Here is a 14,893-nt window from a genome sequence, read left to right as displayed (position 1 = left end):
GGACAGGAAAGCACTCTGCACATTAGCCTGCCCGGCAGCAAGCTCTTTAGTGCAGAGAGACAGAGACAGAGAGAGAGAAGCACTAATGGAAGAGATTCTACTGAAGAGCTGGGAGCTCCCTCCACACACACATTGAATAGTCAGTGTGAATATTCAGACAGCCAGCACCAAGCACTGCAAGAAAACAAGCACACAGAGAGACAGAAACAGTCTCTGTAACGAACACATTCTCATCTCACGCACTAAAATCTCCCTTTTAAAGTAAGACAGTTGTCACAGACAAAATGATTCAGTAGAGCTTGCCTGTCCTGCCCTTTCATTAGCTCCCTGGATTCAGAATCTGCAGCCCGACTATCAATCCTGTCTCTAGAGACCTACCGTTATTCACTTTATTATATTCTTAAACCATCTGAAAACTAGGGTGGAAACAAAATGCTTCTGCAAGCATCTAGTGCAGCGGTTTTCAATCTGTGTTACTAGTGCCAGTACAATATGATTCCTCAACCAGAACACTCCCTCAATCACACAACAGTAATGTATCCGTCTGTACCCCTGAATCACAGAGAACTTACACCCCGGGGAATTTCAAGCCTGCGTAATTTTAAATGTATCACTACGCAGAGGCACATAATATTAAAATAATATCACTGTTAACAGAGAAGGATAGAGAAAAAAATGTTGGATCACACTGAGGATCAAGAGAACATTGGCCGATTTCGCCAGAAAATGCCACCACAAAGGGCCACACCTTGCAAATATAAAATCAGCAAAAGAGAGTGTAAAAGATTTGCTTTGCTTTGCACGCTGTGAAGGTGGCACCCGATGCGATCCAGTGCCCTCTACCGCCAGGGGAAACATTAGCTTTCATACATCAAATACAGCTGATGGCGAGCGCAGCAACTCGCTGTATAATCCTGTCCCGTCCGATCGGAGGAGTTCGCTTTCGGAAGACAAACTGAAAGAGCTGGTGTTCCTTTATTTCAACCTTGGAATTTAGAAAGATTATGTTAAAAAAAGAAAACCCAATACAACTGCACAATACATTGTAACTTTGAATTTTTTCAAAGAAATGAGAAACTATGATGCAGGCTCCAGACTAAAATGGTTGCAAACGTGACAACTTTTCGTGGGCTTTACAAAAACAAAATGCATTTCACATGTTTTAATAAACTGAAATGCAAGAAGGATGGTAGCAATTTGATCGAATTGAAATGCTTGTAAGTGCAGAGAGGTATTGACACCAGCAGAATGCATTCCTAAAATGAACAGCTGCGTTTAAGAAATGTAGAACAAGAACAGCGAAAAACTAATTAAAATACACTTGAGGTTTGTGTGCTGCACACGTGCCATTAACAAAAATGCCCTGGAAACTTAAAATAAAGAAAATAATTAATGAAGGGCTGTAAAGCAGCAAAAAGCTCAGCAAACAAACAAAAAAGGAAGTGAAAAGGCCACCAAGCTGAAAACTCCAATAAACCAACGTTCTCCATCGCCAGTCAAACCTTAGCGTGTCTCACAGTTTCGAGTCAACACAAACTGGGTTTTTTTCGCCTGTCGCATTGGATTTAACTGCGCAAGATTCCCCAAAGAAGCAGGCATGGTAATTAAGAGTACCGCTGTAGGGCCAGAAAGCGGTATATCGTCAGAATGTGGTACGTATACGTATTTGACATCGGAAAATGGTACGCTGTCAACGGTACGACTCCACAAATAGACAAACTGTAGTTCACCCACAACATTGTGTAAGTTTACAATTTTAGATAACCCAATTTGTTGCTCATCAGTTAGTCACAAAAAAAAAGATTAAAAAGAAGTATAAAAAGGCAAACTCAGTACATGGTACCTGTTCAGACGGGCGTTTCCTTGTTTTCTGAGCTGAAATCATTTGCGCAGCCCGGGCAAGCGCAGTACACAGCGTACCACTTTTTAACACGTACCGCAAAATAACACCACGCCCTTATCAGAATGTAAAACCGTACGCTGTACTAAAGCAGGGTCAGCTGCTGCACAGAAAACAATGCTTATTTCTCAAACTGACCATTTTAAGAAATGTGAAAGCAGAACACACAGAAATACTTGGGACTGCAATTAGGAAGCGTACTGCTGAGAAAAAATTTTTATCAACGCCATGCAGTAAATTTAGTTCTCAGATTGTGCTAATGAAAATATAACACCCTGACTTTAATTTGCACTTCTCTGCTCCCTATTTTACTGTATTTAATCCTGCACTGAGCCCAATCTGTAATATCTTGTACTTCACCTGTAAGTCACCCTGGGTAAGGGCATCTGCTAAGAAATAAATGATCTATGACAATGTGCTTGCTGTGGCGTATTTAATAACGTAAATAGCAGAACGCACTGCAAATTAAATTGTGTTGCTACTGAAAAGTAAATGGTAACATGGAATCAGAAGAGCTGTGTGTGATACCTGCTCTCAGATCAGAACCAACGCTGAGCATGGCAGCTGCAGAATGCTGCGTCTCATATTACAACTGTACACAATTAAAGGTGTGGCCACCAATTCCACACACAACACTTGCTAAATATTTCAGATATAAACATGCCGAGTTCATTGCAGTCATCCGCTGCATAAATTAACCACCCAGCAGAACGAGGCAACAAACAAGCCAGCACAGACACAACAAACCTGGATGAGATCGAGTGGGGCCCCCTTTCACAACAGCTGTTTAAAGGGGAACTGTAATGCAAATGAATCTAGAACCTGTTCAATAGAAAGTGTGTTAACTAAAGCTTTTGATGTGTTTTCAGCATCTCCTTGAGCAGCACATCATATAAAAACCATTAAAAGAAATGAACACTGAATGCATTGGAGCTCTCATCCGTGGCTCTCTGTGTGCGTTCCCTGGCGTGGGTGCCAGCCAACGATACCACGCAAGAGCGGCGCCAGGAAGGATCCAGTATGGCGATGGCCTGCATTTCCAGCTGACCAAAAAATTGAAATACTGGCCAAACGCTTGACTTTAACAAAACTGGCCCAGCGACACCCATTTGTTATGAATACAGAGCGTTTAGATCCTTGTTACTGGGAGTACAGTTCCCCTTTAAGATTGCTCAGGTACTATTACACCTGGTGGTCGCTTGTTGAAAACCACTCATCTAGTGTGCGGTCAGCAAAACAAAACCCGATCACTAGATGGCTCTTACTTCTATAAAACAGACTTTGCCTGATCCAGCCTGTGTTACACACATCTCTGACAGGAATACAGAACTGAAGAGCAGCTCCTGAACTGACAGCGAAAGCCCCTTCCGACAGACTTCTCAAAAACACAAATATGAAAACCGCCTAATCAGGGCAAGCTTGCTGCCTCACCCTTCTAAAATAAACGATGAGACGCACCCCCCCAATGGAACCAGTTATCAGCAGCTACACTTATAAATCACCCAGAGCGTCAACCACAAAGCACTCGAGACGGTGAAACCACAACAGGATCTACACACACACAGAGTGAGTAAGTTAACATCAGCTTTCCGTCTGTTTGTTTAGATGTAATCACTTGCAATGCGTTTAGGTGTTCTGTGGTTAACTCTAACCATGTTGAAGGAAGCGAGACCCAGGGCTAGTGTGCATGTGTGCGTGCAGGTTGGAGTGTGTGTGTCTCAGTGTGTGTGTGTGCAGGTTGGAGTGTGCGTGTCTCAGTGTGTGTCATGTGTCAGTGTGTGTGTGTGTGTGTGTCTCAGTGTGTGTGTGTGCAGGTTCAGTGTGAGTGTTGTCTCAGTGTGTGTGTGTGTGTGTGTGTGTGTTGGAGTGTGCAATGTCGTGTGTGTGTGCAGGTGTGTGTGTGTGTGTGCAGGTTGTGTGTGTGTGTGCAGTGTGTGTGTGTGTGAGTACAGTGTGTGTGTGTGTGTGCAGGTTGGAGTGTGCGTGTCTCAGTGTGTGTGTGTGCAGGTTGGAGTGTGCGTGTCTCAGTGTGTGTGTGTGCAGGTTGGAGTGTGCGTGTCTCAGTGTGTGTGTGCAGGTTGGAGTGTGCAGTCTGTGTGTGTGTGTGCAGGTTGGAGTGTGCATGTCTCAGTGTGTGTGTGTGCAGGTTGGAGTGTGCGTGTCTCAGTGTGTGTGTGTGGAGTGTGCAGGTTGTGAGTGTGCGTGTCTCAGTGTGTGTGTGTGCAGGTTGGAGTGTGCGTGTCTCAGTGTGTGTGTGTGTGCAGGTTGGAGTGTGCGTGTCTCAGTGTGTGTGTGTGTGCAGGTTGTGTGTGTGTGTCAGTGTGTGTGTCTCAGTGTGTGTGTGTGGTGTGTGTGTGTGGTGTGTGCGTGTGGAGTGTGCATGTGTCAGTGTGTGTGCTGTGTTGGAGTTGTGTGCAGTGTCACACACACACTGTGCACGGTTGGAGTCACACACACACGTCCAACAGTGTGTGTGTGTGCACACGTCCAACCTCCACGCACAGTCACACGTCACACGTGTGCACACGTGCAGAGTACAAGTCACACGTGTGGTGTGTGTCCAGAGTTGGAGAGTGTGGTCCAACCTCACAGTGTGAGAGTCGTGTGTGTGTGTGTGTGTGTGCAGGTTGGAGTGTGCGTGTCTCAGTGTGTGTGTGTGTGTGCAGGTTGGAGTGTGCGTGTCTCAGTGTGTGTGTGTGCAGGTTGTGTGCGTGTCTCAGTGTGTGTGTGTGTGGTTGGAGTGTGCATGTCTCAGTGTGTGTGTGTGTGTGTGTGTGTGCTGTTGGAGTGTGCATGGTGTGTGTGTGTGTCAGGTTGGAGTGTGCGTGTCTCAGTGTGTGTGTGTGTCTCAGTGTGTGTGCAGGTTGGAGTGTGCGTGTCTCAGTGTGTGTGTGCAGGTTGGAGTGTGCGTGTCTCAGTGTGTGTGTGTGTGCAGGTTGGAGTGTGCGTGTCTCAGTGTGTGTGTGTGTGCAGGTTGGAGTGTGCGTGTGTGTGTGTGTGCAGGTTGGAGTGTGCGTGTCTCAGTGTGTGTGTGTGCAGGCTGGAGTGTGCGTGCCTCAGTGTGTGCATGTGTGCAGGTTGGAGTGTGCGTGTTGACACGTTACACCACAATACAGAACAAATGTAGAAGTGCCTGCTTATGAGCTGCTATTGAAAAGCACAGTTCCTGTTCACACATGCACAGCACACAGATTAGCTACATTCAGAGCAGCACAGCCTGGAGCTTCTACAACTAGCACAGGCCAGTGCTCTCAATACCCCTGTGCATGTGAACCAGGGGGAACGACAGGTCACCACTGTGTGTACACCAGGAACCAGGATAATCACACCTGTAAAGATTAGTTTAGGAGATTCGAATCCCACTCAGTTTATTTGAGTGTGTGCTGGAGGAGCGGGTCTCTCCCTGTAGTGGAGGTAGCTGTCAGCTGCCTGCAGTGTGTGTGTGTGCAGGTTGGAGTGTGCATGTCTCAGTGTGTGTTTTTTTTTTTGTGCATGTCTCAGTGTGTGTGTGTGCAGGTTGAAGTGTGCGTGTCTCAGTGTGTGTGTGCAGGTTGGAGTGTGCGTGTCTCAGACCCCCAGTCTCAGTGTGGTAGAGTCATACACAACACACACGTCGAACTTGTGGCAGAGGACACTCGCACCCCTAACAGGAAGTCAATGAGGACAAGCACCTGATAATACCACTTTGGTTATGCTGGATAATATCACTCACATTTAATGTTCACTTCCACCCCACTGTGCGCTCAGTGTGTGTGTGCATGTGTGCAGGTTGGAGTGTGCGTGTTGACACGTTACACCACAATACAGAACAAATGTAGAAGTGCCTGCTTATGAGCTGCTATTGAAAAGCACAGTTCCTGTTCACACATGCACAGCACACAGATTAGCTACATTCAGAGCAGCACAGCCTGGAGCTTCTACAACTAGCACAGGCCAGTGCTCTCAATACCCCTGTGCATGTGAACCAGGGGGAACGACAGGTCACCACTGTGTGTACACCAGGAACCAGGATAATCACACCTGTAAAGATTAGTTTAGGAGATTCGAATCCCACTCAGTTTATTTGAGTGTGTGCTGGAGGAGCGGGACCCTCCCTGTAGTGGAGGTAGCTGTCAGCTGCCTGCAGTGCCTCTTCAGTTTATATGTTTTACTGTGTTTTTTTTTTTTTTTTCCCCTTTTGCATTATTGTAAATACATGTAAATAAACTCTGCGTGCGAGGGGCGTGTCGATCTCGACCCCCAGTCTCTCTCAGATCAGGCAGAGGACACTCGCACCCCTAACAGGAAGTCAATGAGGACAAGCACCTGATAATACCACTTTGGTTATGCTGGATAATATCACTCACATTTAATATTCACTTCCACCCCACTTAATATCGCTGTGGGAAATGAAGATTAGGAGGTTTGCATGCGTGCAGCTCTAGCCCAAAGTGGTGCATCACCCTGTAGAATGATTATGTAGAATAAGTCATTATTACAATAGGCTGTACAGTAAGCCGGACAGAAGAATGTTATGGAATGAACACTACTGTAAGCAATGCAGTATCTAGCGCTATGTTAAGTCCCACAGCGAAACAGGAATGTGTCGCCTCCAAACTGTGTTTTTAATGCTTATTATCTTGCCAGGTTTGTGGTGGACTGCACACTGGCACTTTGAAATACTCATTTTAGAGTCAAATATTTCAGGTGAAAATTCGGCACTCTAAGCTCCTCTGGTTCCTAGTGGGTCTTAAAGGATCCCAGTGATTCTGCCTCAACAGCATGGCTGGGCAGCCCATTGCACCCCCTCACCACTCTGTGTGAAACAGTGTCTCCTTGCCCACGGCTCAATCAGATCTGCAGTCAGAGAGAGATGCCACTGCTCACACCAGCAAGAATATCCATCTCTCTCCGAGTTCAGAGGAATGAGGAAGCAGGAGGGAGTCCTCCTCTACACTGGGGGGGAGGGGGGGGGCAGTACATGAGCTCAGCAGCATTGTTTCCGTTCCATCTGCAGTCTGCAAGCAGACACATCACACAACACATGAATGGGCATAAGGCTCCTACTGCAATCGCCCCCGCCCTCCCAGGTCTTAGGACAGCTCAGGGCTGTGTTTTTAAACTCACAGTAAACAGGAATGAGGGAAGCTACTATGCGACAGGAGTCTTCTGTCCATCCCTGTGGTATAATTGTCAGTCACAATCCAATATTTCCCCCCCGATAGTAAACTGAATCCACTCTATTCTGTCGACATGTCACCCCATTCACACTCCCTGCTAAAGTTACCATTTCAAGTGTAACAAGTGAAGGAACAGCTGCTCGGGTTTGTGTGGATCGCTGTTCTCCGCCGAGTAAGAAAAGCAGAGATCACCACAAACCCAGGCAGCTGTTCCTTCACTTGTGAATGAATGGTGAATCAGCCGGATCCACACCAGCACCTAGTTTTTGTGAAGAGCTTGATCCCATGAAGTTAGTGCAGCCTCAGCAGATAGCCATGCACACTCCCAGTGGAAACCCCGGGAATTACCGGAACGCTGTCCCAAAAGATGACATCACAACGCCAGCAAACTCATTCCGCGTTTGCGCAGGGTCTCTGCGCTTTCAGAAACTTCCCAAACCGATACCAGAACAAGGCTTTTTACTGATGCAAACAGTGGCTTTCTTAACAGCTGCGTTTTGTTAAAGCCTGTTTTTCGGAATGAAATCGAGGTTGGCGTTGTGGAAATTGCTGCAGCCTGCAACAGTAGCAAATACCAAAGCGTGTATAAAACAGCAGTTATCTGTTCCAGACAGAAATGCCTAAGCTGCTGAACTATTTCAGGAACGGAGAGCGCCTTTATCTAGAAGTTGTTTGTGTTGCTGTTATCGCAATTGTGTGCTGCGTCTCGTCAGCGTGAACAGACAGAACCCCTCACACCGGACCGCAGTGCACTAGCACGGCGTGGTGAGGGTTAAAATCGCGCTTAAGTTTGTCAGTACGGGTGCATCATACTGTCACCCACGATTTAAGGTAAAAAAAAAAAAAAAAAACCCGATAATTTCGACACTACAAAGTTTGCATTCCTCAAATTCTGCAAACTTCTGTAAAATTTTTACAAAGTTTTATTTTATTTAATTATTTTTATTTTCATGCTTTTTTTTACCCTGTCAAGCCGAGCCGTTCAGAAGCGATACACTCAACCCGGCGGGTCTGCTCTAACACAGAAGACTGTGTAAATTATTATTATTATTATTATTATTATTATTATTATTATTATTATTATTAATGTATTGTGTCAATGGGGCACCACCGAAATTACCTTGGCTGATCACAATATGAAATATGTAGAGACTACCTAGTGTCAAACAGTACAGCACTTTCATACAGATCGTTACGGTTTATTAATATGATTTTGGCAGCCGATTCCGCTGCAAAAACAGACTTCACTCTCTCAAAGCCAAAGTTTATATATATATAATTATTCTATATAGCGCCACCACCACAAAGCGCTTTACAAGATACGAGACTAGGGGGTGTGAACTATGCAGGGTCACTTACAAGAACATCTCACCCCAAAGACGGAGCACAAGGAGGTTCAGCGACCTGCTCAGGGTCACACAGTGAGTGGCTGAGCTGGGATTTGAACCCGGGACCTGCCAGTTACAAGCCCCTTGCTTTAACCTCTGGACCACACAGCCTCCTCTCTAGAAGTACTGCTCCTGTACTCCTTACTACTGTAGAAAAACTATTAAAAACTAAATACCCAGGGCAGTATTTCAGTCTAGATTTTACTTAAAAATCCTTTTTAAATCTCAAAACCCGGAATATATATATATTAGTACAGACAATATGCGAGAAGCAGGAAACGGAGTAAAGGGTAATCGCAATATCTGTTAACTCGTTAACCCTCTGCCCCGACCACAGCGACACATTGTTACAGAAACAAGCCCAGTGCCGATCTGCCACCAAAGAAAATCGGCACAAGAAACCTTAAACAGAAAACACTGTCTATCCGACGACCTGGCACGATCTCCACACTGCATTCAGCCTGAAACACAGACAGCACGGAGCCGGGCAACTTGAAAAGCACTTGAAACAAATCACCGCGGAGCTTACCTCATGTTTCCCGGCGTGCAGGTGGTCTGTTTTTATGCGTAAGATCCCGATCTGAAGTTATAACTGTAACAAGTACAACGTGTGTCAGACCACAGCGATCCGAGCTGCAAGCTGCTAGCCGGTGACTCGCTGGGAAGAGGCGGCGAGAGCGCACCGCGGCGATTTCCTGCTTTTAAACGGCAGCGAAAGCCAGACCGGAGCAGGCGGGCGATTGCAAGCTCGTCCGCCGCAATGCTTATCCTGCTTTCTCTCCGCGCTCCCTGGTTTCCTGCCCGTCTCTCTCACCGGCTGTGTCTCCGCCCTGGCTTAATCAAGGCACCGCATATGCATGCTCCAGCCCGGCTTCGCTGTTGCAGCCGAGGACGCTGTCTTATGTTTTTTTATTTCTTTTTTAACAGGAAGTCTGTGTGCGAGTGATCGAGTTTCTCTTTTTCGTCTCCTCAATTCATTCCAAAAATTTCCACAATGCGCCGCCGCAGTCCACACTTCCTCTCCGGGCCCTATCGCCGTCGAACATGAACGGGCAACGCCGGGTCTTAAAAGGGCAACGTTCCTGCTCAGCTCACCATAGCAGAGATTATTATTATTATTATTATTTGGAAGTAACATTGGTAGTCTTGTTCTTGATTCAAATGTGACAAAAGGAATATGAGAGGGGAAAAAAGATACAATGTCAAAAATACATAGCAGGTGGTTTAAAATAAAGAGGCTTGAATTTAGATGTATTTTTTTTTTGTACAGTACTATATTTAACTTTAGAAGTATTTTAATTCAGAACGGTATATATTTCTGAAAATATCACTTGCCATTAGACAAGACTGTGGACAAGTGGACTGTAATTGTGAGGGTCTGGAATCAACTCCCCAGTAATGTTGAAGCTGACACCCTGGGATCCTTCAAGAAGCTGCTTGATGAGATTCTGGGATCAATAAGCTACTAACAACCAAACGAGCAAGATGGGCCGAATGGCCTCCTCTCGTTTGTAAACTTTCTTATGTTCTTATGTTCTTATGTAATACAGTACATACTTTTACATGAACTACGAATAGAAATGCACAAAGCAAACACAGATCACTGATTAAAAAAAACAAAACAAAAAAACACACCACAGTATATAAAACTGTTTAACGATTTAATGATGAACCGTTTTACAGACTGTGACAGATAATCAAATAAATTGTAACACTGAAGAGATGGGCTTTGTATCAGAAAACTGGTGACAGAGTCAAAAATCGCGTGTGACGGGAAAGTGCATTCATTTGTTACATAAATGTATAATGGGGATTGATTTGCTTCTTAAGACAAGGAAGGTTATATATATATATATATATATATATATATATATATATATATATATATATATATATATATATATATATATATAATCTGTTTATGGTAAAAAAATAAATAGATTAACCACTTTTTATAGCTAATATAGACCTGAAAGCCCGATGTATCTGGACGTTGGGCTCATGAAACTTTTTTATTTGTTTGTTACTTTCAGTTAAAACATTGCACACTAGAATTTTAAAAATAAACAAACAAAATGAAAGTAATGTGCACAAAGTGCAACATAAACACAAAGGTATTGAGAATGCTACGAACACAAGAGTCCTTTATCAGCTACAATGCCATAGAGTCGAGGAGCTGTTTACTTTTCAGAATTCAGAAGGAGGAGGAGGAGGAGGAGGAGAAAGAGAAGAAGAAGGAGGAGGAGAGAGAAGAAGAGGAGAAGGAGGAGGAGGAGGAGGAGGAGAAGAGGAGGAGGAGGAGGAGGAGAAGAAGAAGAAGAAGAAGAAGGAGGAGGAGAATGAGGAGGAGGAGGAGGAGGAGGAGGAGGAGGAGGAGAAGGAGGAGGAGGAGGAGGAGGAGAAGAAGAAGAAGAAGAATTAGAATGAGGAGGAGGAGAAGAAAAAGAAGGAGAAGAAGAAGAAGAAGAAGGAGGAGGAGAATGAGAAGGAGGAGGAGGAGGAGGAGGAGGAGGAGGAGGAGAAGGAGGAGGAGGAGAAGAAGAAGAAGAATTAGAATGAGGAGGAGGAGAAGAAAAAGAAGGAGAAGAAGAAGAAGGAGAAGAAGGAGGAGGAGAATGAGAAGGAGGAGGACAAGGAGATGATGACACCAGTGAAAGGAACTGTGATGTTTCAGATCCCAACCAAATTCTTAAATTTCCAGAGATCTTGTCTGTGACAAAGCACAGCTGCACACATTCTAATGACTGCTGGCAACAGCTATCAGTGGCTATTTAATCTTTTCATGTTCATGCAGAACCACCTTGTCTCTTGCTAAAATAAAAAAAAAAAACTTGCAAAAAAACAAATCAACACGCTGATAAAAAATAGTATGAGGGACCAGGCCTAGCATCTTGTAGCTTTGCATGTTTCTGGCTAGCACCTTCATCAATGTGAGTGTAGCTCCGACACACACCATGATGGAGACCAGGCAAGGGTGTGAGAGGGGGAGGGGGGAGATGAGAACCCACACCCCTGGAGCCTCAAACAAGGTCGCTTTCTAGATCAGGGGTCCGCAAACTTTCTTGCCCTCTTTGTAGAGCAGTGGTGCACACTTGGAGCGTGTTAGACAGTGTGAGCGAGCCAATGCAATCACTTTATTTATTATCACCAATGAAGTTTATTATATGAGTCCCCTCTTCCCTGGGTTCCAGTCCTGCATTTCTGCTGGGTCTCACTACAGTGCTGAGCTCTGTAAACAGTGCAGCTCTGTTGGGTCTCACTACAGTGCTGAGCTCTGTAAACAGTGCAGCTCTGCTGGGTCTCACTGCAGTGCTGAGCTCTGTAAACAGTGCAGCTCTGCTGGGTCTCACTGCAGTGCTGAGCTCTGTAAACTGCGCAGCTCCACTGGGTCTCACTGCAGTGCTGAGCTCTGTAAACAGCGCAGCTCTGCTGGGTCTCACTGCAGTGCTGAGCTCTGTAAACAGTGCAGCTCTGCTGGGTCTCACTGCAGTGCTGAGCTCTGTAAACAGTGCAGCTCTGCTGGGTCTCACTGCAGTGCTGAGCTCTGTAAACAGCGCAGCTCTGCTGGGTCTCACTGCAGTGCTGAGCTCTGTAGGGTCTCACTGCAGTGCTGAGCTCTGTAAACAGTGCAGCTCTGCTGGGTCTCACTGCAGTGCTGAGCTCTGTAAACAGCACGGCTCCACTGGGTCTCACTACAGTGCTGAGCTCTGTAAACAGCGCAGCTCTGCTGGGTCTCACTGCAGTGCTGAGATCTGTAAACAGTGCAGCTCTGCTGGGTCTCACTGCAGTGCTGAGCTCTGTAAACACTGCAGCTCTGCTGGGTCTCACTGCAGTGCTGAGCTCTGTAAACTGCGCAGCTCTGCTGGGTCTCACTGCAGTGCTGAGCTCTGTAAACAGTGCGGCTCCACTGGGTCTCACTGCAGTGCTGAGCTCTGTAAACAGCGCAGCTCTGCTGGGTCTCACTGCAGTGCTGAGCTCTGTAAACAGTGCAGCTCTGCTGGGTCTCACTGCAGTGCTGAGCTCTGTAAACAGGCAGCTCTGCTGGGTCTCACTGCAGTGCTGAGCTCTGTAAACACTGCAGCTCTGCTGGGTCTCACTGCAGTGCTGAGCTCTGTAAACAGTGCGGCTCTCTGGGTCTCACTGCAGTGCTGAGCTCTGTAAACAGTGCAGCTCCGCTGGGTCTCATTGCTTTTCCTGTGGTTATGTTATGCATTTATAACTTATCGTGGTTTGCAATGTTTTTTTTAAAACACTTTTCTAAACTGAATGACCCAGATTGAAACACAACACACACACACACACACACACAGACACACACACACACACACACACACACACACACACACACACACACACACACACACACACACAGACACACACACACACACACACACACACACACACACACACACAGACACACACACACACACACACACACACACACACACACATGCACACACACACACGCACACACACACACACACACACACGTACACACACACAGGACCTGAGAAGAGGCTGACAAGTCTGCAGAGTTCTTCAGCCCTTGTTGTTCATTGTGGTACTGTGTTTACCTTCTGTCTTTGTGGGGCTGCGTATGACTGCAGCAGTCACAGATCTGCATATTTTTATTTCTATATATAACGCAGGGTGTATCTCTATTAATATGCAGCAGGCCCTGATATTGATGTGATCTATTTATTATGTATAATTTGTATCTCTCTATATATTTACACACACAGCAGACCCTGCTATCGATGTGATACAGCAACTGAAATGTATGAGATATTTTGTATCAGATGGAAACAGCATCACATTAGAATTAGCTGCGCTGTTCGTATTTAACTATATATACTGCACTCAAGTGTGTGTGAGAGATACAAGCGGATTCTCACCTCCTCACTCAGGGTCAGAGTGGTCAGTAAGCCCTCTTGTTGCAGAACCACGCTGACCGCTCAGTGGTGGAGAGTGGAAAGCAGCTTGCATCCTACAGCACCCTCACACCCCAAGGCTTGCCGGGACTCCAATCCCTTAAGACTCTTTTGCAATGATGATCAAGACTTTTTCACCAGAAGTGAGGAAATGGGTATGATCTTTTTAACTGTGGTTTTCCAGACGAGCGCATCGGTGAAGCTCTATGACATCATTTCCATACTCTGTGCGTGACTGGGGAGCGCTCACACACAGCTGTCATTTGATGCCATATTTGTGTTATACATAATCATATAAACCCTAGTCTAGTGTTTGGTGGTTACCATGGAACCTGGCTTGTAAACACTGAAACACATTTAAATTGTATACAGACTTCGTTTTCCTACGTTAGAGGCTTTACGCTTCTTAGAAGCGCTCTGTGGTTTGTTCTGCTGAGGGGAGGAGGATCGGAGCTAAAGGCCCTCTTGGATTAGTGACAGAGAGGGAACTTACAGTCAGGGAGGCGTGTTCAAGACTGAAATAGTACTGAGTGAATGGACCCCCCAAAACACCTTCCAACACCTTGTGGAGTTTTTGGAGTTCCAAAAATGCACATGTAACCCTTACACTGCCTGGCCTCTTTAATAAGACCTGTCCCTAATACTGGGTTGGGCCACTGTCTGCCCTGATCAGAGTCCTAACATGGTATCGACTCTACAAGGGGCTGGAAGGTGTCTCGAGGGAGGATCCCTTCACTCATTAGAGGTCCACCAGTGGTGGGGGGGGGTGGGGGGGGGGGGGGGGGGGGGGGGGGGGGGGGGGGGGGGTTGCAGGGGGCAGGGGTTAATGGTTACGCTCTGGTATACCAGCTGTACTCAGAGAGCAGATGTGTTTGAGAGCTCTGCTGAGGGTTTGATAAAGTCCCCAGGGTATGACGACTGGAACATGAGGTGATACAAAGTTAATCTAAAATGGAAGACGAACGTCATTTCCTCAGAACCTCGATTCACTGGGTTAAAGAGTGAGAGGCTGAGTCAGTCTGTCAGTCTGTCTGCTTTGCCATTGTAGGAGCCCTCCCTCCGTCCCTGTCTGTCTGTCTGTCTGTCTGTATTGTCAGTGCAGGATGGGTGTGAAGGGTTAATGTGTGGTGGAGCAGAGAGGATTCTGGGAGACAGTCTGCACAGTGCTCTCACAACACATACACTTCCTCTGCACTCGATAACGACATCCTGCACCCTTACTGACACCCACACTGACACACACACATTGACACACACACACACTGACACACACACACTCTGACACCCACACACTGACACACCCACTGACACCCACACACTGACACACACACAAACTGACACACACACACATACTGACACCCACACTCTGAGACACACACACACTGACACCCACACACTCACACACACACACACACTCACACACTGATACACACACACATACAGATACATCCTCACACACACACACAATAACACTGATTCACACACTGTTAACGACACAATCACATCTACCAGGTA

At 46.1% G+C, this 14,893-nt stretch overlaps 1 protein-coding gene across 1 annotated transcript in view; it reads right to left on the bottom strand.

Annotated features, from left to right (window-relative positions):
- The window catches only part of LOC121303743 (vasodilator-stimulated phosphoprotein-like), a 40,357-nt gene extending 30,898 nt beyond the window's left edge, over positions 1 to 9,459 (bottom strand). Inside the window, exon 1 of the mRNA XM_041234521.1 lies at positions 8,977 to 9,459. Coding sequence (XP_041090455.1) covers positions 8,977 to 8,981 — 5 coding nt within the window. The 5' untranslated portion in view covers positions 8,982 to 9,459. The remainder of the gene's footprint in view (positions 1 to 8,976) is intronic.
- Between the last annotated feature and the right edge of the window lie 5,434 nt (positions 9,460 to 14,893).

Source organism: Polyodon spathula, chromosome 35 (assembly GCF_017654505.1).
Source record: "Polyodon spathula isolate WHYD16114869_AA chromosome 35, ASM1765450v1, whole genome shotgun sequence".
Taxonomy (NCBI): Eukaryota; Metazoa; Chordata; class Actinopteri; order Acipenseriformes; family Polyodontidae; genus Polyodon; species Polyodon spathula.
The sequence above is the reverse complement of the archived record's forward strand: the minus strand, read 5'-3'. Positions and strand labels throughout refer to the sequence as shown.